The 27,619-nt window shown below is 49.0% G+C and overlaps 1 protein-coding gene and 1 long non-coding RNA gene across 2 annotated transcripts in view; one reads left to right on the forward strand and one right to left on the reverse strand.

Moving 5' to 3' along the window:
• The window catches only part of LOC144782676 (uncharacterized), a 155,401-nt gene that overhangs the window by 123,906 nt on the left and 3,876 nt on the right, over positions 1-27,619 (forward strand). The gene's annotated exons all lie outside the window — the stretch shown is intronic.
• LOC144782675 (zinc finger MYM-type protein 1-like) lies at positions 23,582-26,744 on the reverse strand. Its single transcript, XM_078662016.1, has 2 exons — positions 26,657-26,744; positions 23,582-26,306 (listed from the first exon to the last, which is right to left on the reverse strand). Exon 2 carries the CDS (start codon positions 26,261-26,263, stop codon positions 24,149-24,151), a length of 2,115 nt encoding a protein of 704 aa, XP_078518142.1. The 5' UTR covers positions 26,264-26,306; positions 26,657-26,744; the 3' UTR covers positions 23,582-24,148.

Here is a 27,619-nt window from a genome sequence, read left to right on the forward strand (position 1 = left end):
TCTTAATATGTTTTAGAACCTGTGCATTTGGTAGGAACATCACGGGTAATCCAGATTAACTGGGTGGTTTTATATATATTTTTGAGGGCCTCTGAATAGCTTCTTTCTTTGAGATCTATATTTAATCTACACACGCGGTGTTCCACCGTTTGAAACGTGTACTATACATGTTTGATGCCATTGGCCACACAATAACCCCGATGTAAAAATATCTACACACTATTAGTTACATCAAAAAGAATATGACATCTCAATGGGATTTTTTGTTAATAAAGCTCAGAGGTGTCAATAATATCGGTGATAATGCCGGTAGGGAACTACATTTCCCATGATTCCTTAGACGCACAGCCGTGATGTCATGATTTTGATGCCCCAGGCACACAGGATGCTGAGGAACGGCATTGCGATTAAATAGATGGAACAACTACCTGGTCGGCACCTCCCAGACGGCTTGGATGACCATCAAGAGGTAACGACGGAAAGGTAAGCCTGCGTGCCTTTGGTAGATTAGTTGAAATACTAACCACTGCGAGGTTGGCTTTGTGATAGAAAGAGATACTGCTGTCTCAGGACACTGTAATATGAGTGTTCCCCGAAACATGGTAGTTTTCAAATGAATGATAGTCATCAAGTGTTTGTTCAAAAAGCAAGTGAGACGCTGAGCAGCAGTCAATTCAGTATTCAGAAAGGGATACCGTTGTCTCAGGACACTGTAATATGAGTGTTCCTCGGAACACAGAAGTTTTCAGATGAATGATAGTCATCAAGTGTTGGTCCAAACATCGAGTGAGACGCTGAGCGGCATTTAATTCAGTATGCAGCAGGAAAGTGTCATGTACTTCCTCTTTCGACAATGCACTCGTGTCTCATCGAGGATAGAAGAAAAATCTGATCGTTTTCTACATCCAATGACGTGGTATTACACTCAGTAAATTTAAAAGTCATAGCAGCACTCATAAGTGAATAAATGCTAGGGAAGAAAAGGCACTATGGAATACATTTTCATCTGGTTGGATGAACATGCTCGTGATGTACTGTTATTTCTTTATGAGCAGCATATCTGGCTATGATAGGCATGACAAGCTTACATAAGCAGTTTTTAACCCTGTGCTTCTGTGTGTTTTCGTATGGTGATTGGAGCACAATGATAGTCAATAGGATGTTAGGAATGGTAGAACACCACAATAAACAAGGAATTGTTCTACTTTTTTCTTACAGAGCGGTGGCTCCTTTTTCCTGAGCCATGGCCAGGTGAGGTGAGGTAGCCTCCTTATACATTTCGGGTAAGAACAAGTGGCATATATCCATTATTGGAGTTAGGTAGATGACAATGTCAATGTCACTACAAACTACAAAAAGGGGGATACTGGGTCCTGAGTGTGTGTTCGCACCAAAACAACTAAGGTGAAAGAGACCACATACTAGACATACTGAGTCATATCTGGCTGAGAAATACCCATCCGACCACCCTTTATTGGCGGAGTATCGTCATGTGGGAGTTGGTACATGATCCTAGTACCACCATAACCATCAAACGACGGTATGGGTATGGATCTGTAAAGAGACTCTTGCCAAGATAATGCTCAAAAGAGTGGAAAGAGATGAAGATAAAGTGCAGTGCTCAAAGTGAAAAGTGAGACTAAAATTGACTACTTAAACAAAAAATATCTTTAATCAGGATTGTCTAAGTGCCAAAATGAAAACCACGCCCTGTAGTGGAAATTAATAACTACAAAGTGGCGCTGTGCAGGACGGTCAACATGTTTCAGCCAGTTAGGAAAATTTATCTGGCTTTCTTCAGGACCCAATGATATAATAGCTACTGCAGATATACAAAGTGTAGTGAAAAAAGAAGAATTTAATACTTTACAAAAAGCTGTAGTCTCCCTGGACCTTGGAGCCCCAATGTATCCTGGAGAGCTAGCTTTCCTTTCCTGTTTATAAAAAGAAAACTATCAGCATATATGTATGTATACTGTACATAGCCACCTCACACACATATTCGGCCAAGTAAATACTACTTATGCCAGTGTGTGTGTGCACTCATTATTTCTTTTGTGTGTGAGGTGGCTATATACAGTATACATACATATATGCTGATAGTTTTCTTTTTATAAACAGGAAAGGAAAGCTAGCTCTCCAGGATACATTGGGGCTCCAAGGTCCAGGGAGACTACAGCTTTTTGTAAAGTATTAAATTCTTCTTTTTTCACTACACTTTGTATATCTGCAGTAGCTATTATATCATTGGGTCCTGAAGAAAGCCGGATAAATTTTCCTAACTGGCTGAAACATGTTGACCGTCCTGCACAGCGCCACTTTGTAGTTATTAATTTCCACTACAGGGCGTGGTTTTCATTTTGGCACTTAGACAATCCTGATTAAAGATATTTTTTGTTTAAGTAGTCAATTTTAGTCTCACTTTTCACTTTGAGCACTGCACTTTATCCTCATCTCTTTCCACTCTTTTGAGCATTATCTTGGCAAGAGTCTCTTTACAGATCCATACCCATACCGTCGTTTGATGGTTATGGTGGTACTAGGATCATGTACCAACTCCCACATGACGATACTCCGCCAATAAAGGGTGGTCGGATGGGTATTTCTCAGCCAGATATGACTCAGTATGCCTAGTATGTGGTCTCTTTCACCTTAGTTGTTTTGGTGCGAACACACACTCAGGACCCAGTATCCCCCTTTTTGTAGTTTGTAATGTTGAATAGGGGTATGGGATACTAGGTCGGTAAATATTCCCCTCTCTCATATTGTTATTTTGTAATGTCAATGTCACTACATTATTAGTTTTGAGAACACTATATTCTATGTTAATGAACTCAAATGTGGCACACGTTTTCCTTTCCTATGCTACAGATACAGCCAGATGTACGGGTTTTGCTGAGGAAGGATTGTACACGCCGTATTACAGGTGATTCGGTTGTATCGTTTTCCAACTGCTTCAAATGTACTTGTACTAGTTAATTTTTTACTATTTGTTTTGCGGGTTGCAGTAGCAATATTTTGGTTGGTCCTGATGAAGGTACTTGACAGATCGATGTCCGGGTGTGCTGAAACATGTTGACCTCTTACTAACACCAGACAGCTTTTTGGTAAAACTGTTGTTTGCTCTGTTTTTAATTTGAACTGTGAGAAACAATAATAAATATAGGGTCTGTCGCAATTCAATTTTAATCTCACATATCACTGATGCTCTGCACTTATTTCCCACACAAGTCAACTGCTCACATCTGGTTTAGACAGTTTTCCTCCCTTATCAGTTCAATGAAAGCATCCTCGGGCTTCCCAATCATTATGATGGTGTTGTAGCCCTTAGTGTCACCAAAGTGACTTTAAGAGGAGACCCAGATGATGAAGCATGTCACCAAGTTGGTGAGTGATGGGAATCCGTAAATGTAATGAATATTTTCCTATTGCGGCGCACTCATTTGGTTTTTGTTTTCTAGAGTTCATAGTGCTTAGAACATTGTTGTAGACCCTTGGATACTCGGATATGTTAGTATTGTGAATTGGGGCAAGGTATCCAGGCAGGTCTTAAAAGATTGCCTCAGACCCTATCTAAAAGTGTTTGTGTTTTGGCTTGTATCATTGACTGTTCAAAGTCTATGATATTTATTTGAGGCTAGTTAATATTAGTTTCTTGCGCGCCTAGACCACAGCATCAAGACCCTACAACCACATTAGCTACACAGCTACAATTAGATATTGAAAAAGTTCTTGACCAATATACCCCCAAATTTACTCAGAAACCAGTCCCCAAAACCCAATCAGAAAAGTGGTATACACTGAAATTAAAACTTATGAAAAGAGAGTGCAGAATTAAGGAACACAAATGGAGACTCTCAAAAACAAGTACCAACAGACATATCTATCTAGCTGAACAAAGAACCTATCATGGGGCCTTAAAAAAGGCAAAAACCTAAAACTATACAGAAAGGATTGAAAAACTGGTAGTTCATACAAAGAACTTTACAAAGTCATTCGGGAACTATGTAAGCCCACCTCGCCGTCTCAATCTATGATGCCTTCGCCAGAGAATTGTGAACTACTAAACAACTTCTTTATAGATAAGGTGACAAAAATCTATGCAACCTTTACTCCCACTAACAAGGAAGACAGTCTGGTAAAATGTAGCTCCTCATCCTGCCGCCCATAGTCATCTAGACAGGCTGTCACCTTTTTCTGAAGAACAAGTGGCTAAAGCCATGACAGAGGTTAAGGCAGGATCTCCCTTAGACCCTTGTCCACACTTCATTTTTTCCCGCCTGGTGTCAGTATTATGCCCCCAGGTCACCAAAGCCCTCAACCAATCTTTAGAGCTTGCATCCTTCCCAGATATATGGAGAAAAACTGTTGTTTTCCCCCTTCTAAAGAAACCAGGTCTTGAAATCTTTGATACAGCCAACTATAGGCCAATCTCCCAATTACCATACCTGTCTAAAGTTTTGGAGAAATTGGTTAATAAGCAACTCACGACTTTTATTGAAACCAATAGCCTATTAGATCCTTCATAAACCGGATTCAGAGCAAACAACGGCACTGAGGCTACTTTGCTAGCTGTGTCCGATAATATTAGGTCCTTAGTCGATCAGGGCAAAGCCGTAGCACTGTTCCTTTTGGATCTCACAGCGGTTTTTGATACTGTGTCCCACAGCAAGCTGCTACAAATTCTCTATGAAAAAGGGCTCTGCTCAAAAGGCCTGGCATGGTTCGCATCTTTTCTTAAAAACCAAACCCACGGGGCGTGTCCAAGATGGCGGCGTGATCGGACGCAGGTCTGTGAGGCTCCCTGCCCGATCCCACTCTGCCTGGTCTCCCTAAAGCACGGGGAATCACCGGCGCCAGCAGCGGAACACAGCTGTGATCCCATCGCAGTGCCTGCACACCTCGGGGTGGCACCGGACGGAGAAGAGACCCCGGCCGCGGCCTCGGTAATGGCGGCCGCAACGAGGCGCTGAATGGCCTGTGCTCCCGCCGCCCCTGTCCTTCGTGGTGGCGAGACAGCCAGTTGCCCGTGGAATTTGCCGGAGCGGCCCCCCTGAAGCCGGCCTTGGAAGCGGAGCCCCTATCGGGCGTGATCTGCCGAACCCGCGACCCGGCCCGTGGTGAGGAGCGGTCCGGCCGGGTGCGGTGAAAATCGAGGCCCCAGCTTCGGGCCATCTGACCGCGAGCCCGCGACCCTCCACGAGACCTGGTCGGCGGGCCCCCGCGGCGCGGGGGTGATCGCTGGCTGTAGATCACACCACTCTACTCCGGAACAGGCCGAGCCTGTGACTGCATCCCGAGATCTGGTGGTTGAGGATCTCCCCTGGGCCGGGGCCGACCGGAGAGAGGGGTGAGCGAACCTGAAGGGCCAGAACGGCGGCGCCAGCCACAGAGGGACGGTGAGGTGCGCGGAGGCGGGCATTGCAGCGAGGGCTCGGGGGCATGATCGAGCTCCCGGCGGGGGGACTGCCTGGCGGGCCAAGCCTCATTGGTGTCCAGAGAACGGGACCACAAGCTTCCCGGTCTGCTTTAGGGCCCATTTGCCCCTGTGGCATAGCGCGAGCGGCCATCGCGGAGACACCTGAGGGGGAGCGTAGCTGCATGGACAGGGGGAACTGATAGGCGCTGAGTCTGTGGCGGCGGCCTGCCCCCCCTGGGGACACACAAGGAACCACCGGGAATTTGCCTGACGGCCGGTTGACCCTGGTACTGTTCACTCCACAGCCGCACGCTGCTCGGCTGCCCATTAAGCCACGACTGCCTCACGGGTCTGAGCCCAGATAGCACCGAGTAAGATACCGCATGACCCGCCAGCGGCACACGACCTGCCTTCGGCTCCCCACTGCTAGCCCTCTGCACCTGCCCCCGAACACCTACAGCTAGACGCCCGGGCCATCTCGGAGGCTAGCCGCAACATGGCAGGTCTCAGAGGGAAGAAAGGGCCCCAGACGCTCCCCGAAATGCTGGCCAAGTCCCAATCTAAACCCAGCAAGGACCCACCCTCCCCAGTGACCACGAAAACTTTGCCGTCACCGCCCGATGACCAGATACCCATCACCAGATCCTTCTTAGAGACTCTGTTTAATTCCCTCAGGGAAGACTTCAAGTCCCTGAAGCAAGAAGTGGCGGGAGAGGTCCGTGAGCTTCGGCGGGACGTGGAGGATCTTGGGGAACGAGTGGTGGCAATCAAAGAAGCCGACCAAACCAGAAGCGACGAAATCGAGCAGCTCCAACAAGAAGTCCTGCGACTCATGGACCAGCAGCTGGACCTTCAGGCCCACGCAGAGGACCTTGAAAACCGTTCCCGGCGCAACAACATACGGGTCCGGGGGGTCCCTCAAAAAGCGGAGGGGACTGACGTCGTGGTATACTTGCAAGCCCTATTCCGGAACATTCTAGGGGAGCCAGCAGACTTTGCCATACGTATTGACAGAGCGCATAGGGTCGGGCTGCCTCGGCGTGCCTCTGCCCCTCCACCAGACATCCTGGCCTTTCTCCCTGATTTCCCCTTGAAAGAGCGGATTCTACGAGAGGCTCGGCGAGCACAACCCCTTCAGTTTCAGGGTAACCCAGTCGCCCTTTACCAGGACCTGTCGGCCATTACACTGCAAAAACGAAAGGAGTTTAAAACAGCGACGGACTTCCTGAGAAGTCAAGAAATCCCTTACTCCTGGGGTCACCCCTTCAGGCTGATATTTAAATGGAATGGAACCCTACATCAAATGCGATCGCTTACGGACACCTACACCCTTCTGGGACTCGACCAGGAGGTTGATGCGCCAACAGCAAGAGCATCGCAAGGGCCCTCCAGGGGGGGCTGGCAGACAGTGGGCCGAAGACGGTCCCCTTCACATCGCTTGAAGCCTGACGCAGCCATCATCACGCAAGAGCGGGCTACAGCGGTGGCTGAGGTGGCCAAAGAGACCTCTTCCTCCGAATGACCTATACCCCCGGGCAGGGAGATCATTCATAGCACGATCCTCGCTGGTGCGGCAGGGGGGTGTAGGGTGGGGGGCCGGGACGGCCGCCATCGGATATGACCCTTGTAAGAACCTTTTCCACAGCCCTGTGCGAACTGACAGGACTGGGACTATGCCTTTTCTTGGTTGGAGGGTTGGGGGGAGGGAGTTGGGAGGGGGGATGAACGTTCAGTTCTGGAACACTGGGTTTGGACTCTGAATAGACAGTTTGACAGTTGGGTTGATTGGGGGGGTTCAGGGTGGGTTGGGAGGGGGGACCCAGTGTGCCGAAAGGGAAGTGTCAGCAGTGAAAGCGCTGCGTTCGCGCCTTCAGTCCCGACAGGAGATTGCAATCACACAGCTCATGGCTTCCGTGACCCCCTGAGATGGAGTCCAGTCTGAAGGTACTGACTCTTAATGTTAAGGGTCTGAACAATCAGATTAAATGGAGGGCGGTGATCTCGTACCTGGAGAACTCTGGAGCAGACATATGCTTACTCCAAGAAACCCACCTCTTACCTAAAGATTGGCATAGGATGCGCTCGCGCGCTTTCCCCCAACAGTTCTTTTCCTCGCTTCCAACTAAGAAGGCGGGAGTGGCTATTTTAGTCTCCCAGCGCTTCTGTGGCTGCGTAGGGGACAGGGTGGAGGAGATTAAGGGCAGATTGCTGGCATACACCTTTCTCCTGGGGGGACAGCGCTTCACGATTGCCTCACTATATGCCCCGAATTCAGGTCAGGAAACTTTTCTGAAACAGGCTACCTCCCAATCTCTTCATTCCCCTGCCTCGCTTCTGCTTGTCAGGGGAGACCTCAATTTAGTAATGGACTGCACTGCACCCGCCAAGACAAGCACCAGCAACAACCACCTGAAATGCATCCTGCTCAACACCCGCTCCATCCACAGACACGCCATAGAAATCTGGAACCTCATAGACACCACAGCTCCAGATGTCGCCTTCCTCACGGAAACCTGGATGAACGCCTCCTTAGCGCCCGACATCGCCATCGCATCCCGGACGGATACAAGATCACCCGGAGGGACCACGTCAACCGGACTGGAGTAGGCATCGCTATCGTCCACAAGATCACCATCCGCCTCACGACCAACGCCGACGACACCCTCACCGCCGCCGAACACCTGCACTTCCAGATCCACACCGACCCCAAGACAACCCTCAGAGGCACCCTCATCTACAGACCCCCGGGACCACGCACACAATTCAGCGAAGACATCACCGACTTCATCAGCCCGCACGCCCTCCCCTCCGCTGACTACATCCTCCTCTGGGACCTCAACTTCCACCTGGAGAATAACAACGACCGCAACACCACCACACTGCTGGACAACCTCGCCAACCTCGGACTCAAGCAACTGGTGACCACCCCACCCACTACGCCGGCCACACGCTTGACCCCATCTTCTCCTCCAGCAAGGACATCTCCTTCAGCCACGCCACCGGACTTCACTGGACAGACCACAGCTGCGTCCACTTCAGCTTCAGAAGGACCACGCTCCACCACCGCCAGCAACAGGTCCCCTGCAGAAACTGGAACAAGATCACAGCCGACCAACATCCCTGAGCCAGAACCCTCCCGCCAGCTCAGCAAACCCCAACCAAGCCGCCATCAACCTCACGAGGTGGATCAGCAACTGCGCAGACGACCTCGCTCCACTGAAGCTCCTTCTCCTACCTGGCTGCCAAGACGTGGAACTCCCTCCCCACCCACCCCCACCTGACCCAAGACCACCTCGCCTTCAGGAAGAAACTCAAGACCTGGCTGTTCGAGCAGTAGCGGACCTCCCTTCCCCAAGCGCCTTGAGACCCTCCGGGTGAGTAGTGCGCTATACAAATGCTCTGATTGATTGATTGATTGACTCGGACATGGACAGGTCGGGTCGTCGGTATGGGGACACGGGAGCCATAACGGCTGCTGGTAGGGACTGGCTGCGTGACCAGGGCCTGGTGGACCTATGGAGATCCGCTCATCCCACCACATCACACTTCACTTCATGTTCTACTCTCACGTTCATCACACCTACGCCAGGTTAGACCACATCTTGGGTTCTTCCGAACTGCTCCCCATTCTCAAAGACATAAACATTACTCCTGCGGCGTTATCTGACCACGACGCTGTGGAACTGACACTACAGGTTCCCAGGTCCGCTCGCCCCCCTGGGTCATGGCGATTGCGCGAGACCCTCCTACAGCGGCCGGAAGTCACCAAACAACTTCATACATGCCTTACCGACTACCTGGCGATTAACAACACTCCCGAGACATCTGCGACCGCCCTATGGGGGGGCCTTGAAAGCGGTGGCCCGGGGCGAGCTCATTGCCATTGCAGCAACAGAGGCCAAGGAACGCAAAGCGAAGAGGGTTGACCTCACGGCTCGCGTCTCGGAACTCGAGAGGGTCCATAGTCGCACCGGCGCTCCGAGAGTTTGGAGACAACTAAAATCTACCAGAGCTCAACTGGCCAGCCTAGATACGGATTGGTCGGAGTTTGCCGCCCTGCGCCTCCGTCATTCTTATTACGTCGGGGGAACAAAACAGGCCGCTTACTTGCTAGCGCCCTGAGAGCGAAGGCCCAAAGCTCCCAAATCACTAGCCTGACGGATGACTCCAGTCAGGACATCTCGGGTGAGACCCAGATAGCAGAAGCATTCAGAACGTTTTACGCTACATTATACAAAGCCGATGACGTCTCGCCGGAGGAGGTTCACCGATACTTGGAATCGGCGAATGTAACGGAGTTGTCTCAGGACAATGTAGATTCCCTAGACGCCCCTATTCGCTTAGACGAAGTCATTGCAGCTATCTCTCGTCTTCGCCCTCTGAAGTCCCCAGGACCTGACGGATTTTCAGCCGGGTTTTATAAAACCTTTTGCCAACTGCTGGCCCCGTCCTCGCCCGACTTTTCAACTCCTTCGAGGGCCCGAGCTCCATTCCTCCAGACATGCTGGCGGCTGAGATTATTGTGCTACCCAAACCAGGCAAAAAACCCTCCAGCTGTTCAGCATTCCGCCCCTTATCCCTACTTAACGAGGACCTGAAGATCTTTACGGGGATCTTGGCTGCGCGCCTCGGCCGATGTCTACCCGGGATCCTTAAGTCTGATCAATCTGGCTTTGTCCCCATTCGCCAATGCAGCGACAACACTATACGTATTTTACACCTAATTGATAAGGCCCACTTCCAGAACTCTGACTCCGCGTTGTTGGCTATAGACGCGGAGAAAGCGTTTGATCGGGTGGACTGGCACTACCTCCAGCAAGTCCTGCGGCGCTTTCGAGTGGGGGACAGGTTTCAGGCCTGGATCGCGAGCTGCTACCACCGCCTCCAAGCTCGTGTCTGCCTGGGAGGCCTGCGCTCTGCTCCCTTTGAGATTCAGCGGGGCACGAGGCAGGGTTGCTCCCTTTCGCCCCTTCTCTTCGCCCTTTATCTAGAGCCTCTTGCGCAAAAGATCCGCGACAACCCTACCATCCGAGGCATAACCTTCGGCCGGGAGCCCCATGTAATAGGCCTTTATGCCGATGATATCATCGCTGCTCTGGATGCCCCGGATCGCTCCGTCCCCGCATTCCTGACGGAGCTTGAATCATTTGGAGCCATCTCCGGCTTCAAAGTCAATAAAGGAAAGTCCCTCATTTTACCCTTGGGCAGGATCGTCCACACGCACACCCATCCACCTGCTTACAGAGGAGGAGTCCCCTCCGCAGCACACCTCCCGTACCTAGGCATCACGCTCACGGCTTCCATGGACTCCACGCTGACTCTCAACTACGCAGCCCTTTCCTCCCGGATCAGGTCTGACCTAGCTCGATGGGCCAAACAGCCACTCTCCCTACTGGGTCGCATTGCGGCGGTCAAGATGTCGGCCTTGCCTAAGATCCTATACTTTTTCCAGACTCTCCCGATGCTCCCCCCCGGGGGTACCATTCAGGCCCTCCAAGCGCCATCCATCATTTCATCTGGGAGGGCAAACGGGCGCGCCTACATAAACACCTAACCTATAGGACTACGGATGAGGAAGGTCTTGCTATCCCCAACTTGTTGCAATATTTTCAGGCGGCGCAACTCCGATACTTTGTGGAGTGGTTCAGGCCAGAGTCCGAGAAGCGCTGGTTGTTCCAGGACAGAGCAATGGCGGGCACCTCCCTTTGGAAGATCCCGTTCCTTCCCAGACAACACCGACCACGCTACCTTTTACGGTCTCCTATCACTCGCACTGTCATGCAGGTCTGGAAAGCGGTCGCGGTCAAGAGGGATCTCACCACCTTCCCCTCTCCCCTTACGCCTGTTCTGGATAACCCGGAGTTCCCACCGGGCAATGCTCCTAGAGCCTTTCCGCAATGGCGAGGAATTGGTAGTTTCTCCGCTGGTCATCTCTTTGACCTGCGGGGTTTTCTCCCCCTTAAAGACATAATCCAAGGCTAAGATGTTGTATCCCCTCATCTATTTCAATATTTCCAGCTCTGACATTGGCTCACCCACCCGGACATAGTCCCCTTAGTCGGCAGACTCATAACAGTCTTCGAGAAATGGCTAGTGACGAGAGACTCAGACAAACATCTTATTACGGACCTTTACAAAATGCTTACACCTACTCCCCCGTCAGGCAAAACAGCGGGCCAGAGGCGTTGGGAGGCAGAATTGGGGAGGGCCTTGTCACACAAGGAATGGAGTTATGTTTACTATAGAGCTGCACACACCACTCGCAACACGGCTGCCAGGGAAACAGCGACGAAACTGGTCATATACTGGCACCTCACACCGGCTCGGCTCAATAAGGGCAACCCCGCACGAAGCGTGTTATGCTGGAGGGGCTGCGGGGAAAGGGGCACTCTGACTCACCTCCTCTGGGACTGCCGCGGGTTCAAGACTATTGGAAGGCTGTCCTAGACGACATCGATTCCGCATTTGATACCGAAATTCCCAGATTCCCGGCGTATGCCATTTTGGGTTTTCCCAACGCACTCACATTCCCCCTGAAATCCCTTAGAGGTCGCCAGATGGGAGTAGCCATGCAGGCCGCAACACAACATGTCCTGTCCCTGTGAGGCTCAACCACCAGACCTACTCACACGGGTTGGTTACATAAAATATGGTTTACTCTGGGCATGGAGCGCATTCACGCTACGCTTACACAGTCCACAGCTGCTTATCAGAAAGTGTGGCTTCCACTGCTCTCCCTTTTATACAGGGAATTCAATGAGATCACGTGCCCCAAATACCTGCGCATTCTGAGACTCACCGCGAACACAAATGACTCCATACATCCACCTGAGTGATTGCTTCAGCTACTACATGATCAGGGCTCTGCTTGCCCCACAATATCGGCATACTGGGCGGGGTGGGAACCGGGAGAAGGGCAGGGGAGCGGGGGGGGTTACAGTTGGGGTTTTTTCTTCTTACGATTTCACTGCTGCATAGCAAGGGGAGTTTGCACTTCCAGTACCACGTCAATGTTTATCAAACGCAAATGTTCAATCATACGTTTTCTGAATACTGCATATCTTATTTGCTTGATTGCCTTCTATGCCTACTATACCTCCCTTGCAATGTAATGACTAATGCTGCTCCTGAAACCAATAAAACAAATTTGAATTTAAAAACCAAACCCAGATAATTCAAATGGGTCCCTATTCTTCCACTGCAAAAAAAGTCAATTATGGAGTCCCGAAGGGAGCTACCTTAAGCCCTACTCTTTTTAACATATATGTTTCTTCCCTAGCAGACATCAGCAGGAAATGGGGTTTCGATATATGCTCCTACGCTGATGACACACAATTGATAATCCCCCTGTTTGATAGACTGACAAAAGTCGACACTAAAGACAATCTTATACACTGCCTTACAGAAATTGCTGGTTGAATGTCTGGACATTGCTTAAAGCTAATTGCTGGAAAATCGGAGATCCTACTTTTCGGAGGCGCCCATGCAATTTGGGACAATAGCTGGTGGCCCCAGACACTGGGCCCTGTCCCTAAACCAAGGCCGGCTGCTAAGAATTTGGGCATCATCTTTGATGACGCCCTGTCCATGCAGAATCAAGTACGTCTATTGTGCTGGAAAAGTTTCGCCACACTATAACATTTTAGATGACTTTTTCCATGGATTGCTCTAAACTGTAGGAAAACGGTGACACAGGCACTTCTTGTGAGTAGGCTGGACTATGGAAATGCACTGTGCGTTGGCATGGCGGACTACCTTTTCACCAGACTTCAAGTGGTCCAAAATGCCGCTGCTAAACTGATATGCAACAAGAGCAAATACAGTTCAGCCTCCTTCTGTATGAAGGAGTTACATTGGTTACCAGTACTCCAAAGAGCCAATTTTAGGCTCCTGTGTTATGCATATAGATTGCTATACAAACTGGCCCACAAATTCTACAGGGAAAATTAGACTTTTATGTACCCTCGCGCAACTTGAGATCCCACCATCAGGCATTGGCGTCAGTTAAGATTACATCTAAAGTCAGGATGGGTGACCGATCATTCTCAAAATTAGCAGCAGTATGACGGAAGATTACCTTACGTTCAGGAAAAAACTAAAAACTCACCTATTCCCCATCTATCAACCTGTCAAGTAGACTATCACACTCCTACATTAACCTACACTTTGCTTTGACTTAGCGCTGTGATGTCCCTCGGGATGAATGTTGCACTCTACAAATACAAATACTTTTGTTAAGAGTTCTACACAGGTAGTGGTTTGTTTGTTTGGTAACAGGGCATATATAAAGGGGATGTTGGTATTGTGATACAGTCCATGGATTGAGATTCATCAATAGTTCATGAACTCGCAATTTGAAAAATCGCAAATAATTGCGATTTATCAAATTGCGATCGCATTTAAGGAATCTCAATTTGAGATTCCTTAAATGCTATTCATGAACCTTTTAAAAATTGCGAAATCGCTATTTTTGGCCACTATTTACCGCGAAGTCTGACTTCGTGGTAAATAGCTAAAACTTAGAAAAATGCACTTTAGTGCATTTTTCTAAGTTGTATGTTACACACACACATGTCCTTTGGACATGTGTGTGCGCAACGTCAGTCTACATTTACATTTCAGGGGTGCTACAGGGTGTCCTTTGGACACCCCTGGCACCCTTGAAATCGCATCCTTTTAGCGATTAGCAAATTGCTAATCGCAAATAAGGAAGCTGTTGAAATCGCAAATAAAATTGCGATTTCTACATGAATCCCGTTTTGCGAGTCTTTAATAGCGATTCCTTAATAATCGCTATTAAGGACTCGCAAAACGGGACAATGATGAATCTGGGGGTTAGCCCTTGCTGAAAATAAATTAATTAGAGCGATCCTGAATTTGCCTGTGAATACTCCTCTACTGCCACTAAGACTTGATCTTGATCTAAAACATATAGCCCACTTTGCTATCCTTAGGTCACTCCTGTTCTGGATTATAATATGGGCAAGCCACACACAGGTCCCGGTGAAGGAAACCCTGGAAGAGCTGATTACTCTGCATAAACAAACTGGTCAGATTAAGTGGCTCAATAAGATCAAGGAGTGGTTCTCAAAAAAAGGTACTGGGAGTTTATGAACTCACAAAGTCTAGAATGCACTGCACATGGCACTTTAACTGCGAACTTAAAGGAGGGGTTGGCTTCGAAATATTTCTGGATGACATGAGCGTTGTATATTCAATTCAGATACGGAACCTTTCCCTTAAATGCAAGAAGAAGCACCTGGGAGAGTGACACCACTGTGCCCTACATGTCAAACTTTTCCTGAGACTCTTGATAATTTTTTTTGTTACTGTCCCTCCTATGTTGATCTTAGAAAAACGTAGATAACTCCAGTCTGCCGCTTATTATCTTTGACCCGGCCTAGCGACGCTCTACGCATTTTTAGGACAGGCACTACAAGGTGGCTCGTATTTGCAATTTCCAGATATCTACTCTTTGCCTGGTGGAAGAGGTCCCGGGGTGGTTTGACCACATCGGACATCTGTTGATTAGGACACGGCTGTGGACAGTGGGCGCCCCATTCTGGATGTTTGTCGCTGGGAGCGGGTCCCTGATTGCATGGCTGTGAGTGGACAGCCGGCCACGACGCTGGGATTCATCGGGTGCACCCCGGACTGGCGGGAGGTTCGTGGTGAGCCGTGGGGTGCTCCCTGGCTGTGCTGCAGTGTCAGGCGGCCGCATGCAAGAGGGCTGTGTAAGAATGAGGCTACACCCCAAATAATGGTCTGCCCCTCTCCGCTTTGCTTGGCCCCTCACCCCGCTCCTGCTGCTCCGCCAGCGTGCCCTGACTCAGGGGTGTGTGTGTGTGTAGGGCTTTGCTCCCCCCTGCCGCTGCCTATAGTGATGGACCAGTCGCGTTGTCCACATCTTGCCGCTTCCCGCTTTTCGGTCGTCGGCCACCCCTCTTGGGTGGGCGCAGTACCAGGTATCCTGACTGCATGGGGCCACTCCACTCCTCTGCTACGGAGCGTCGCGGTTACTGTCGTAGCGGGGGGCCGCTGCCCTATCCTTCGTCCTCTGCCGCGCTCCGGGAATGGCGCCAAAGTCGCCTTGCTGGTGTGTGCCAGCACCCCCTGTTCGTGTGGGTGTTACCTTCTTCTGTTTCCGTGTTTTTCGTTTTCGTTTTTTTTCTTCCAGTCTGCTTGCATTCAGTCCTGGTCCCGCCTCGTCGCCATTGTAAGAATGAGGCTACACCCCAAATAATGCTCGGACTTCTGGTTAAGGTGCTTATTCTCTTTATTACCCGGAGCGCCGGGATTACGTGACTCTCAGTAGGAGCCGTCCAGCGCCACACAAAATGGCCACCTTCCGGTTCCTCTTTCCGGACTTCCGGTTCCGGCGCTAGTCACAGCGACTAGACCGTCACCACAGGCTGTTGTGCTGGAAGCCTCGAGAGGGTCGTTGTGAGGATCCTGCTGCATATCGAGATCAACTGAGTGGCACACAGACATGCTTGTGCTTTCCAGCATTGGCGCAGCGGTGAGCATCTGAGAGGTGGCGTTTAGAGCACTCGGCTGCACAAGTAAGCCCCCTGTTTCATTTATCCCTGTTGCCTGTCACCTGGGCGGCAACCAACCGGCGCAATGCCTCTAACTGATGTTTAAAGACACTAACCTGGTACTATTCCTTGCTCCCCCTTGCCTGGCTGCATCACTACCATTGGGGAGAGCGCCCAGCGGAGTGTTGTCTACTGACCCTTGGGCAACTTACAGCCTTTGATTGCCTGTTGCGATTTCCCCCTCTCCTATTCTTGGGGCGTAGATCTGGTGTGAGGCCTAGGGGTTCATGGAGAACTGGCACAGGCTTGGGCTGATTTGGGGGTGCTGATTTGGCACTAATCTGGCCCTCTGAGCTGCCTGGAGTGACGTTTGAAGTGTAGCGCCCTGCTTGGGGCCTGCGGTACCCCCCCCCCACTGGTTGTGGCCCACTGTGGGGAAAGCACTCTTGAAAATTGCTGGCGACTTCATCGGCCATGATAGTGGTGACTACCGGCCTGCCTGGGCTCTCGCATTACATTAACTCCATACGCCGCAATGAGCCGTCCCAGAGCCAAGGGGGCAGATACTGGCGCTCCTGAAAGTCAACAGGTGGACGACTCCATGCCCGCCCCGCAACTGCCTGCTGGCGACCCACCCTCTGACCTGGAGGCTCCTTCGGACAAGCTGGACCTTATTCTAAAGGAGGTGCGCGGCTCGCGGCAGGCCATTGAGGCCATTGAGAAGTAGCTTGGGACTCTGAAGTCTGGGTTCAAACTCCTAAAAGCAAATCACGACAAGCTTTCTGTGGTGGTTAAAGAAAACAAACTTACCCTGATGGAGAAGGCGCCGCAACACAAAGAACATAGAGCACAGATCACACTGCTCCAAAAACAGGTCGCAGGGCTACAGGAGAGGACGGATGATGCGGAAGCGCGTGCCCGGCCTAATAACATCCGCGTCATAGGATTGCCGGAACGATGCGAAGGTTCTGATGCTGCCGGTTTCATGGAGGGGTGGTTCAGGGAGCACGTGGCTCAGGGGGGCCTCTCAGATCTTTTCTGCGTGGAAAGAGCGCACAGGGTGCTGAGGGAAGACCAGTGGCAGGGGCCCGCCCTCGGCCCTGCATCGTTAGGGTGCTGAACTTTAGAGACCGGGACGTTCTGCTGCAAAAGGCTAGGGAGCTGTCCCACATACAGTATGAGAACCAGCGGATATCCCTGTACCCGGACTACACCGCCCTGGTCCAGCACCAACGCTCCAACTACCAAGACGTGAAGGCCAATCTCAGGACACTGAATGTTAAATACGCACTGCTATTCCCCGCTAAACTGAAAGTGATCCATAATCATAAGACACAATTCTTTGAGTCTCTTGACGAAGTGGCAGAAGGGATCAAAATCGTGTTCCCCCTGGCGGATCTGGGCTCTTTGAGGCCACGGCGAGTATGCAAATCAAAACGCCTCCGGGGGGGCTGGCAGCTAAACCCAGGACCCCTGCTCTGGAGCAAGACCTGCGGGACCAAGCAGAGGCACTTGAAACAGCCATCAGGTTCTGGGATGAGGCCCATCCAATCCTTTCAGACTCCTCTGATGAGGCATCACACCACTCGGACTCGGAATCCAGTATTAACTTGTTCAGTAACATTACACCCCAGACTGCTGATTGGTTCTTAGGGTGATGGTGACTCCCGTACGTTGTGGTGGTAAGGTACCTGTTGACCCCGCTCCCTGCTGTCTTGCAATTGGCTGCAGGATGTCATACCTTTAGTACCGACACTGCGACATATGAAGGTAACAACAGCTATCCAGGCTGCGTGAAGCTCGTGACGCTTTAACTCAGTTGACCTGACTATAGACGTGCACCCACCCATAGCGAAAACAACATGCACAATGTTTTTAGTTTGCACCGTTGTGCATTGGGTAGATGGGAGTTCTGTAGCTTTTAGGTTCTGGCCCACCACTTGAGCTTGCCGATACAAAACTACTCCAACTCCGCTGCGCAGGCAATGCATGTTTACACAACTGAGAGATCAATGCAGGATAGCTACAACGTGATCACCTGGAATGTCAGGGGACTGGGGTTGGTTCACAAGCGGCACAGAGTACATGCGCAGCTGAACAGGCGGCGTGCGCACATAGTACTCCTACAGGAGTCCCACCTGACAGCGGTTGTGTGGACTAAGCTTCGCAAAAAAAGGAGAGTTCCAGATTTTCTCCACGTATTACTCTGCATTTCCGAGGGGCACGTCCATTTGGGTCAGGAATGGGGTTCCCTTTGAGGCGCTGGAGCAACAAATAGATCCTCTGGGCAGATATGTCTTAGTGAAGGGCACACTGGATGGGGCGCAGATTGTCCTTGGCAGCATATACTCGCCCAACTTTGAGCAGGATGCATACCTCTTAAGCCTCAACCTGATTCGGGTGCTGTGGGCTGCCTGCCCATGGATACTGGACGGGGATTATAATACGGTAATGGACCCAGCTATCGATAGATCTCACCCCCTCCTTGGAGGGGCAGGCACCATCCGGCAAGCGGAGGCATTATCCAATTGGGCAGAGGGTTGGGGATTGGGTGAAGTGTGACGTTTGAAAATCCCCAACAGTAGGGAGTATTCATTCTTTTCCCATCCGCACCAACTTCATACCCGTATAGATAGGTTCCTTTGCTCCAACCACATCACAACTCAGGTGACACATGCAACATATTTGGATAAAACTCTTTCTGACCATAACCCACTGGAAATTTATCTTAGCTGGGGTAAGATCCCAGCTCCGGTACCTACCTGGAAGCTGTGGCCCCTGATGCTTGAGGACCCGGTGTTCAGGGAGGCACTGGCGACTGGCATAGATAATTACTTTGTGGAGAACGCTGGTACCGCTTCCACACCACAGGTGGAGTGGGACATGTTCAAGACGGTGCTAAGGCGGATTGCTATCAGCACCACAGCGGGAGCACGGCAGGAAATACATAATACCTTGAAAGAGGTAGAAAATCCACTAAATAGTCTCGAACAGGCTGCAGCGACCGATCCCAAGAAGGGAACGCTTCTGCAAGACGCCCGAATACGACATGCAGAGTTGTTAGACACGCTTAGGCACATAGACTATACCACTTATACAACCGCGAAACACGCCGATGCGGACAAAGCGGGCCAGCTATTGGCACGCATACTCAGGGATGATCCCCCACATTCCCAGATTCATGGGATTATCACTAGCGATGGGACCTTGATAAACATGCACCAGGAAATTAATGAGGCCTTCTGTGACTATTATCAGGGCCTATACAGGGCACCCCTCCATTGATGGAGGAGGCACTAGACGCCTTTTTAGCTGAGGTACAGTTCCCACAATTGGATAAATTGGCACAGGACGCTCTCTCTGGCCCTTTTACAAAGACCGAAATTAAGGCAGCCATCGGGGCCCTGCCCCGGAATAAGGCCCCAGGTTTAGACGGCCTCCCGGCCGAATTCTTTGCCATCTACTCGGACAGTCTGGTGCCACACCTAGAGAGCTTGTATAGAGCTGTGCTGTCCTCAGGGTCTCTTCCCCACTCTACTAGACAGGCACTAGTGGTATCTCTTCCCAAACCAGGGCGCCCGGCGACTGACTTGTCCGGATATAGACCACTGTCCTTACTCACCACCGAATATAAAATTTGGAGCAAGGTACTAGCTAGCCGTCTGCTCCCTTATGTGCCAAAGCTCATACACCCGGATCAATGCCAGCACGGTGCACTTCACTTAATATCAGGAGGCTGTATCATGTGATGGCGGCCACCCCAGAGGAGAGAACCAACGCTGGATGCGTCACCCTAGATCTGAGACAGGCATTTGACACGCTCCGATGGGATTACATGTTCCGAGCCCTAGAACGCTTTGGAATCCCCCCCGTACTATCTGAAGTGGGTGAGGCTTTTAGATACGGATCCCACAGTGCGGGCCCGTACGGGGCGGCACATCTCAAAGGAGTACCCAGTGTGTAAAGGCACCCGCCATGGATGCCCCTTGTCCCCCCTGCTCTGCGTCATAGCCCTGGAGCCTTTGGCCCTCAGGGTGCGCCTATCGTCGATGCCACGGGGGATTCGCCTGGGGCAGACGACTAATGTAATTTCCGCGTATTAAAACGGCATTATTCTATATGCTGATGACCTCACCTCTCTTGCACCTATCCCGAGCATTTTTTAATCTTTTGCGTGGCTATCGGGCCTTGCAATCAATAACAATAAATCTTATGCTTTCTTCTTCCTGCAGTGGGACTGTCCGGAGATGGTCCAGTTCGGCCCCCACTCCCTGACTGTTGCTGCACACACATTTAGGTATTTAGGGTTACAAGCCTACAGATTGACACCGGACCTTATTGAGGGTAATCTGGGCAAGGCTATTCGACCGCTCCATTCCCAGGTCACCTTTTGGTCCTCCTTACCACTCTTGGCGATGGGCCGAGTAGCGATTTCGAAAATGGTGGTCCTACCCAGGCTTTTATATTTTTTTGCTAATTTACCGGTTGTGATCCCGACCCCGATGCTTAACTCCCTGAACACCACTCTTTCCGCTTTGATCTGGGGTACTGGTTGCCACAGAGTGGGGTTGACTAAGCTACAGCTAGACACTGATAAGGGCGGGTTGAGGGCCCCAGACTTCCGGGTATACTGTTATTCGAGCCAACTGGAATGGCTATCTTACTGGCTGTCTGGGCGTAACTTACAGGAAATTGACTATTCCTCTGCTGATGTAGGCCGAGGGCGGCTCCATACACTGCTGCTTCCGCAGGCTATGATCCCGGCGGATGCCCCATTGCTCATGCGCACTGCACTCACTCATTTAAAAAAAAGACACTCACTACACGCGCAGCTGCCTTCCCTAATCCGACACTACACCACCTTTCGGGATCCCTACCCCCACTGGCCTGCTTACTAAACGACAATTGCTTCCCTGGGTGGAGGGTGGAGTGACTACGGTGGGTGACCTCTTTGATGACAGCACGCTCATGGACCATGGCAATTTTGCCCGGCGCCGGGGAGTCACGGAGACACTGTACCTTTAGCATGCTGCACTAGTGCAGTATGTGAAGAAAAATTGGGCCCCACACAGGGAGGAGCCACCACACCATGAAATGGTCTTTATGACTTACCTTATGGGAGACGGCCACCACCTTACTAAATGGCTATATAAGGGCATTACTGCTCACACTAGAACTCCACTAACTGACCTACGCAACAAATGGTCTGCAGACCTCGGGATGGACCTGGGGGACAAAGACTGGGACAGTGCCTTGGCGTACCCTAGGAGAATTCCACGGAATGCCAAGTTTAAATTCATCCAATATATGGTTTTACACAGAGCATATCTTACCCCGCACCACCTGCATCAGATGTTTCCGACCACACAACACTGCTGCCCAAGATGCCACCTGGAGGATGCTGACCTCCTACACATGCTATGGCTGTGCCCTGTTCTTACCCCTTATTGGTCGGAGGTACTGTCCTTGATTACAGCTGCGGTTAAGATCCCTGTCCCAATCATGCCTGCAGTGTGCCTCTTAGGATTGATAAGACGCCCTAAGGCGCAGAAAGTACAACTTCGCTTTGTGGACCTGTCTTTGCTTGTGGATATGCTCCATCACTATGCAGTGGAAATCAACTACACCCCCCGGCTTTACGGATGGCATGAGAAAGTTGTGAGATGGTGTGCGGCGGAGAGTGTTGCCATTCGCTGGGAGGAAGCACGGGGACTGCGCCAAATAATTATTTCCTTAGATTGGGACAGTATCTTGGAAGGGTTCAAGGCTGCGGCCCCGCCACCTGTGTCGATAGCCCGGACGTAACACTTGTAATATCACCGAGCCCCTGTTCTCTGTTTTCTAGGTTCTATGCTTAAGGATCACAGCTGCTTGCGACTCCTGCGCTGTAGGGCGTTTACATACCCTTTAACTGCTTATGTACAGCCGGGAATAGACTTGGGAGCTCTTTGCCAGATTCGCTATAAATGGTTGGTGCCAGACGACGTTGGGGGAGGGAGGGAGGGTTGGTTACCCTCCTAAAAATGTACACTCACAGTTACTGATAATGTTTGTACACTGTGCGTTGAATTCAAAGTACTATAATATGGTGTATGACTGCATTGCATTGAAGGGGTGAAAACTGGAAAAATCTAATAAAATCTGTTACAAAAAAAATAGATAATTATGTTATCGATATTTGTGCGTCGATAATGTTGTAGGTCGATATTTTGAGTGTCGATGTTATGTCAGTGATCTAATATTCATGAGGTAGGTGCGATTTGTGACCCCATTAGGAATGGCTAGCACTCCCAGGGATGGTGGTCTGCTGGGGTCAGCAGACCACCATGTCTGTGACTCCATTTTAAATAAAGCAGTTTTTTTTTTTAAATACAGTCCATTTTCCTCAAAAGAAAGCGAAATGCATTTTAAAAAAAAATGAAATGTTTCTGTTTCATTTTTCAAGTGTAGGGAGTGGTCCGCCAGACCGCTGCCTTCTCTTAAAAAATATTTTCGCACACACTCACAAAGCAGAAGTCGGTAATAAGTTACAGACTCACAAAATAGGGTTTCTACATTGGGCAGACCAATTTTGCAGTAGTAAACGGGCCAGTTTCCCATTTGCGAACGCAAAATATAGTTGTACATCTGGTCCTTGGTCTTCTGAAAGGGCCCAATCAGATCCATGCCAAAACGCTAAAACGGTTTGCCAATTATAGGTAATGGTTGGAGACGAACGGGTGGAGGACTGTATGAATTTTTACGCTGACAAACCTCACACTCTTGACAGTATTTCTTTTGTTTGGCATGGATACCTGGGCAATACATATATCTCAGAATCATTTGGGATGTTTTTTCTGCAGCCAGGAGGTGAGAATGAGAAAAAAAGTATTTGTTCGCTGAATTCCTTTGAAACTAGGAGGTGGAGATCAGCCCCCAGTTTTCCCAACCTATACAAAAGACTCTTTTTATTGATAAAGTGAGGAAAGTGAGAAGGGGGCTTTTCCTCATTCTCCCTAGCTTCCCTCCAGGCATTTTGTAAATTTACATAATTTCTTTAGACATGGTGAAAATCCCTATGTATTTGCCATGGCTCTGAGGTAAGTAAAGTATTGTGACACAGTGGTTTTATATCTCCTTCCTGTTAAGAGGTTTAATGATTGAAGTTGTTTCTGAAACATGGACAGGAATTCTTTATTATCTGTACCTAACATATCCTCTGGGAAGTTTTGTAATACCCCCAGGGGCGGTGGGTGAGATTTTAAAGTGGTGGGGCGCAAACTAATTAGCATACAGCACCGTAGGGCGCGAGCGCAGCGAGCGCACCCGAACCCCAAAAGTGGGGTTTGGGGGGGTTACCCCCCCTATGAAAATTTTGAAAAAAAGAAGAAAAATCGTGCATTTTCAAGCAAATTTGAGAAAACAGGAAGGTTAATAAAGCAATTGTGAAAGTGCAGTTATTACATTAATAGATGGCATAACATAGGTAGCTGCTTATTCAGTATTACCACAGAGCTTCATACATTCTGTCCTATTATGCTCAGGTGCTGAATTCAGACTATAAGACTTTCATGGAAATCTCAGCTCTAAGAGTAGAAGAAGTTAGACAGCAGTGTAATGGTTGCCAGGTTCGTTCCGCAGGAGCGTCAGGAACTTGAAGAAAAGTCCACAGTCTTCCCCTACGGCCTTCCGACTCTATTAGACTCTAGAGTAACGAATGGCACGCAAGGGGAAAACAGGGAAACAAAACAAGGAAAGACGGGGGAAGAAAAACAGTCTTACAATATACTGAATATTAGACTCTAGAGTAACGAATGGCAAGCAAGGGGAAAACAGGGAAACAAAACAAGGAAAGGCGGGGGAAGAAAAACAGTCTTACAATATACTGAATATAAAAGAGGCAGCGCAATGCGCTGTTACCGTGATTCTGGTTGAGCTGAGCTTTGTACACACTTCACATAGGTCCACGCAAGTACCCCAAACATAAATGGTATAAAGGTTTTCGCAATTTGCCAAGGGGAAAGGTTTGATAGGCAACACAAGCAACGAATGGTTCACCCTGCGGGAGACAGGTCCGGCCAGTGAACAAAGGTGAGCAAATCTGTGTAGTCTCCAAATAGAACAAACACTACAAAACTTTTAAAAACAGAGATAACAATGCATTTCTTACCTCAATCAGAATTTTTTGTATTCAACCAACAAGTAGCAGCATTCACTTTTTGTAAAGGAAATCCGCACGTCTGTCTTTCAGTGTAGCAAACTTGTCAATTACTTGCATATTGAAGTCCGGTATCTTTTGGACTAGCTTGCTCTCTACAGACAGCATCGCCAAAGCATTTAGTCTTTCCTCTAGCATGGTGTTTCTGAGGAATGTCTTTATACGCTTTAAGGCTGAAAAACATCGTTCAGCTTCTACTGTTGTCATTGGAGTCGTAATCACAATTTTGAGTAAAGTCACTGTCTCTGTAAGTGAGTTTTCCATATGCAGTTTATGAATTAACCTCAGCAAACTCAAGGCGCTTGTGGCCTTCCGGTACACAGGCATTCCGTAGAGTACAGTTAACTCAGTTCTCAACTGCTCTTTTTTGAGCATAGGATATGCTTCCGCAGCCTGATTCAGAGCACGCTCAGGGAAGGATTCATCATATCGTGCAAACTCTTTACTTTGCAATAAAGTGGCAGTCACCAAATGTTTTGTGAATGAAAAACGTTCTTTTGCCTGCACAATTACAATGTCACATATCTCCTTTCCAATTCGAACCAGAGAGGTGATGTTTTGTCTGCGGTTTGCAAAAATAGAATGCTCCGGCAGTTTGCTCTCCAAATCGTCAACCCCATCTCTCACTTCCATTATCTTTTGTACAAATGCAGATGTAACGGCTTTCACAGAGACAGTATCTATGTCTTTTCGTTGTAACTGATCGTATAACCCATCAACATGAGACATTATGTCATGAAATAAAAACAGTAAGAACTGAAACTCTTTGTCTTGTAGTGTTCTAAGAAAGCCATGGGCTTCATTCTGACTTGTGCGATCAAAGTCTTCTCTGGATGATATGGCGACAAAACATTTCTCAAGGCCCTCCCTCTCTTCAAAGATTAAGTTGACTGTATGAATGTGAAAGTTCCAACGAGTTGAGGATCCCCTTGGTACGCTTTTGTCCACAATCTCATGAAGGGCTTCTGTTCTTTTGGGGGAACGTGTGAAGAATGCTGCTATGCCTCCGATATCCTGAAAGAAAACTTGTGTCTCTCTGATCTTTGATACCGCCTGTTGCATAATAAGATTGAGTTGGTGTGCGTAACAGTGCACAAAATGAGCATTAGGGTACACATCTCGAATTCGTTTCTGTACTCCACCAAGGTTTCCACTCATTACGGATGCACCATCATAGCTTTGTGCGATAAGTTTTTGTTTTTGAGGCAGGTCCGGGAAAATTAAGTCCAGTTGACACAGTATAGCTTCAGTGATGGTTGCTGCACTAGAGTCTTTTAAATGTGTGAAACCATAAAACCGCTCCACAATGTTTCTGTCACTGTCAAGGTACCGAAACACTAACACGGACTGTGTTTTAGTGGCCACATCAGTGGTGTCATCAGCCTGAATAGCCACAAAGTCTGTGTTTTGCAACTCTTGCACAATATGGCTTTTTATAATCTCGAGCATACAGTCAAGGAGTTCATTTTGTATCGTATTAGAGGTGCCCTTAAAGACTGTAGCACGTGCTAAATGTGTTTCCAAATCCTTGTCTATGGTTGACATTAAATCCACTAGGCCTCGGAAGATCCCAGGTTTTGAGGAAGTTTCTGATTCGTCATCGCCTCGCAATGCCAGTTCGAAAGCACCACAGAAACAAATGCAATCAATGATCCTGGATAGATTTTGTCTGTTCCTATCAACAGCTTCATTGTGTTTTTGAATGGATTTGCGATATGCATCATTTATCTGCTGCTCAATTGGTGCGTCTTCCCCCAACATTCCCAGTCTTGTCAGGTTTTCCAGATGATTTCTTGTGAGCGCATGCTTCTTTATTTTTTCAGCGATGTGCTTCAGGTCTACCATTCCTTGCCGTGTCCAAGAAAAGTCACCACCAAACAGCAGGCAGGGGAAGCAGAACAGAGAATTTTTTATAGGGCACCCTGTAAGCCAATCAGCTTTTTTGTACCAGGCATTTGAGAATGTACGTTTTGACATTTTTCCTCTGTCCTGGGTAGTTTGCTGTAGGTTTATTTCAGGCTGATGAGGTCCTAATTGCTTTATCTGTAGTTTTTGTTCAAGTGGCCGTGACTGGAATGACCTTGCAATCATCTCTTGTACTGTATTCATGATGGTGTGTTGCTGGCCTTACCAATATATATATTAAAGAAACCTGTCAATAATCAAAATACAACGTATAAGGTGGAGTGCAATAATATGAAATTTCAGTACAAATACAAATACATCCCCAACAGCTCCCCTTCCCACAAAATGACTGCTAAAATACAGCCGTACTGCCTCCTGCCTCTCTGTGCCATAGTGATTGCTGGAGGCACTGAAAGAGACACTGCTTCAGGTCCTGGAGAGTGACCAGATACATAGCCCTAACTCCCATGTAAAAAAATATATAGCATCAGTTTGCTTACCTTTAACACTGGTCACTGGTGTTTGCTGGGTTGTAGCCGGGGTCGGGTAAGAGAGCAGCAAAGGAGGTTGGGGTCCTCTTGTTGTTTGCTGATAAACCTGTCAATAATCAAAGTACAACGTATAAGGTGCAGTGCAATAATATGAAATTTCAGTACAAATACAAATACATCTCCAACAGCTCCCCTTCCCACAAAATGACTGCTAAAATACAGCCGTACTCGCTCCTGCCTCTCTGTGCTATAGTGGTTGCTGGAGGCACTGAAAGAGACACTGCTTGAGGGCCTGGAGAGTGACTAGATACATAGCCCTAACTCCCATGTAAACAAAATATATAGCATCAGTTTGCTTACCTTTAACACTGGTCACTGGTGTTTGCTGGGTTGTAGCCGGGGTCGGGTGAGAGAGCAGCAAAGGAGGTTGGGGTCCTCTTGTTGTTTGCTGATAAACCTGTCAATAATCAAAGTACAACGTATAAGGTGCAGTGCAATAATATGAAATTTCAGTACAAATACAAATACATCTCCAACAGCTCCCCTTCCCACAAAATGACTGCTAAAATACAGCCGTACTCGCTCCTGCCTCTCTGTGCCATAGTGGTTGCTGGAGGCACTGAAAGAGACACTGGGTTGTAGCCGGGGTCGGGTGAGAGAGCAGCAAAGGAGGAGGTTGGGGTTGTCTTGTTGTTTACTGGAACATAGAGACACGCACAGCACCTTAAAAATGAAATGAAACTACAGCATAGAGACAAATACAGTATCTTAAAGAGAAGTCTGGAGCATACAGACAAGACCGGAACGCTTAAAGATAAGTCTGGAGCATACAGACAAGAACAGAACCTTACAGACGAGCCTGGAGCATACTGACAAAAAACAAGCACAGGACCTTAAAGACGAGCCTGGAGCCCACAGACAAGCACAGAACCCTAAAGAGAGCCGCCGACTTTGGATTGAGATTCAAGTTCCAGCCTCAGCCTCGGCGTCGGCTCAACATCCTGTGATTCTGGGCAAATCAATTAATCTCCCCGTGCCTACCAGAAAAAAAAGGAATGCGTCCTTGTGT

The sequence above is a fragment of the Lissotriton helveticus genome, chromosome 9 (genome assembly GCF_964261635.1).
Source record: "Lissotriton helveticus chromosome 9, aLisHel1.1, whole genome shotgun sequence".
In the NCBI taxonomy this organism is placed as follows: domain Eukaryota; kingdom Metazoa; phylum Chordata; class Amphibia; order Caudata; family Salamandridae; genus Lissotriton; species Lissotriton helveticus.

Bases quoted from the DNA above. Each gene is read 5' to 3' on its own strand.
- LOC144782675 (XM_078662016.1), bottom strand. From the start codon at position 26,263: ATGAATACAGTACAAGAGATGATTGCAAGGTCATTCCAGTCACGGCCA.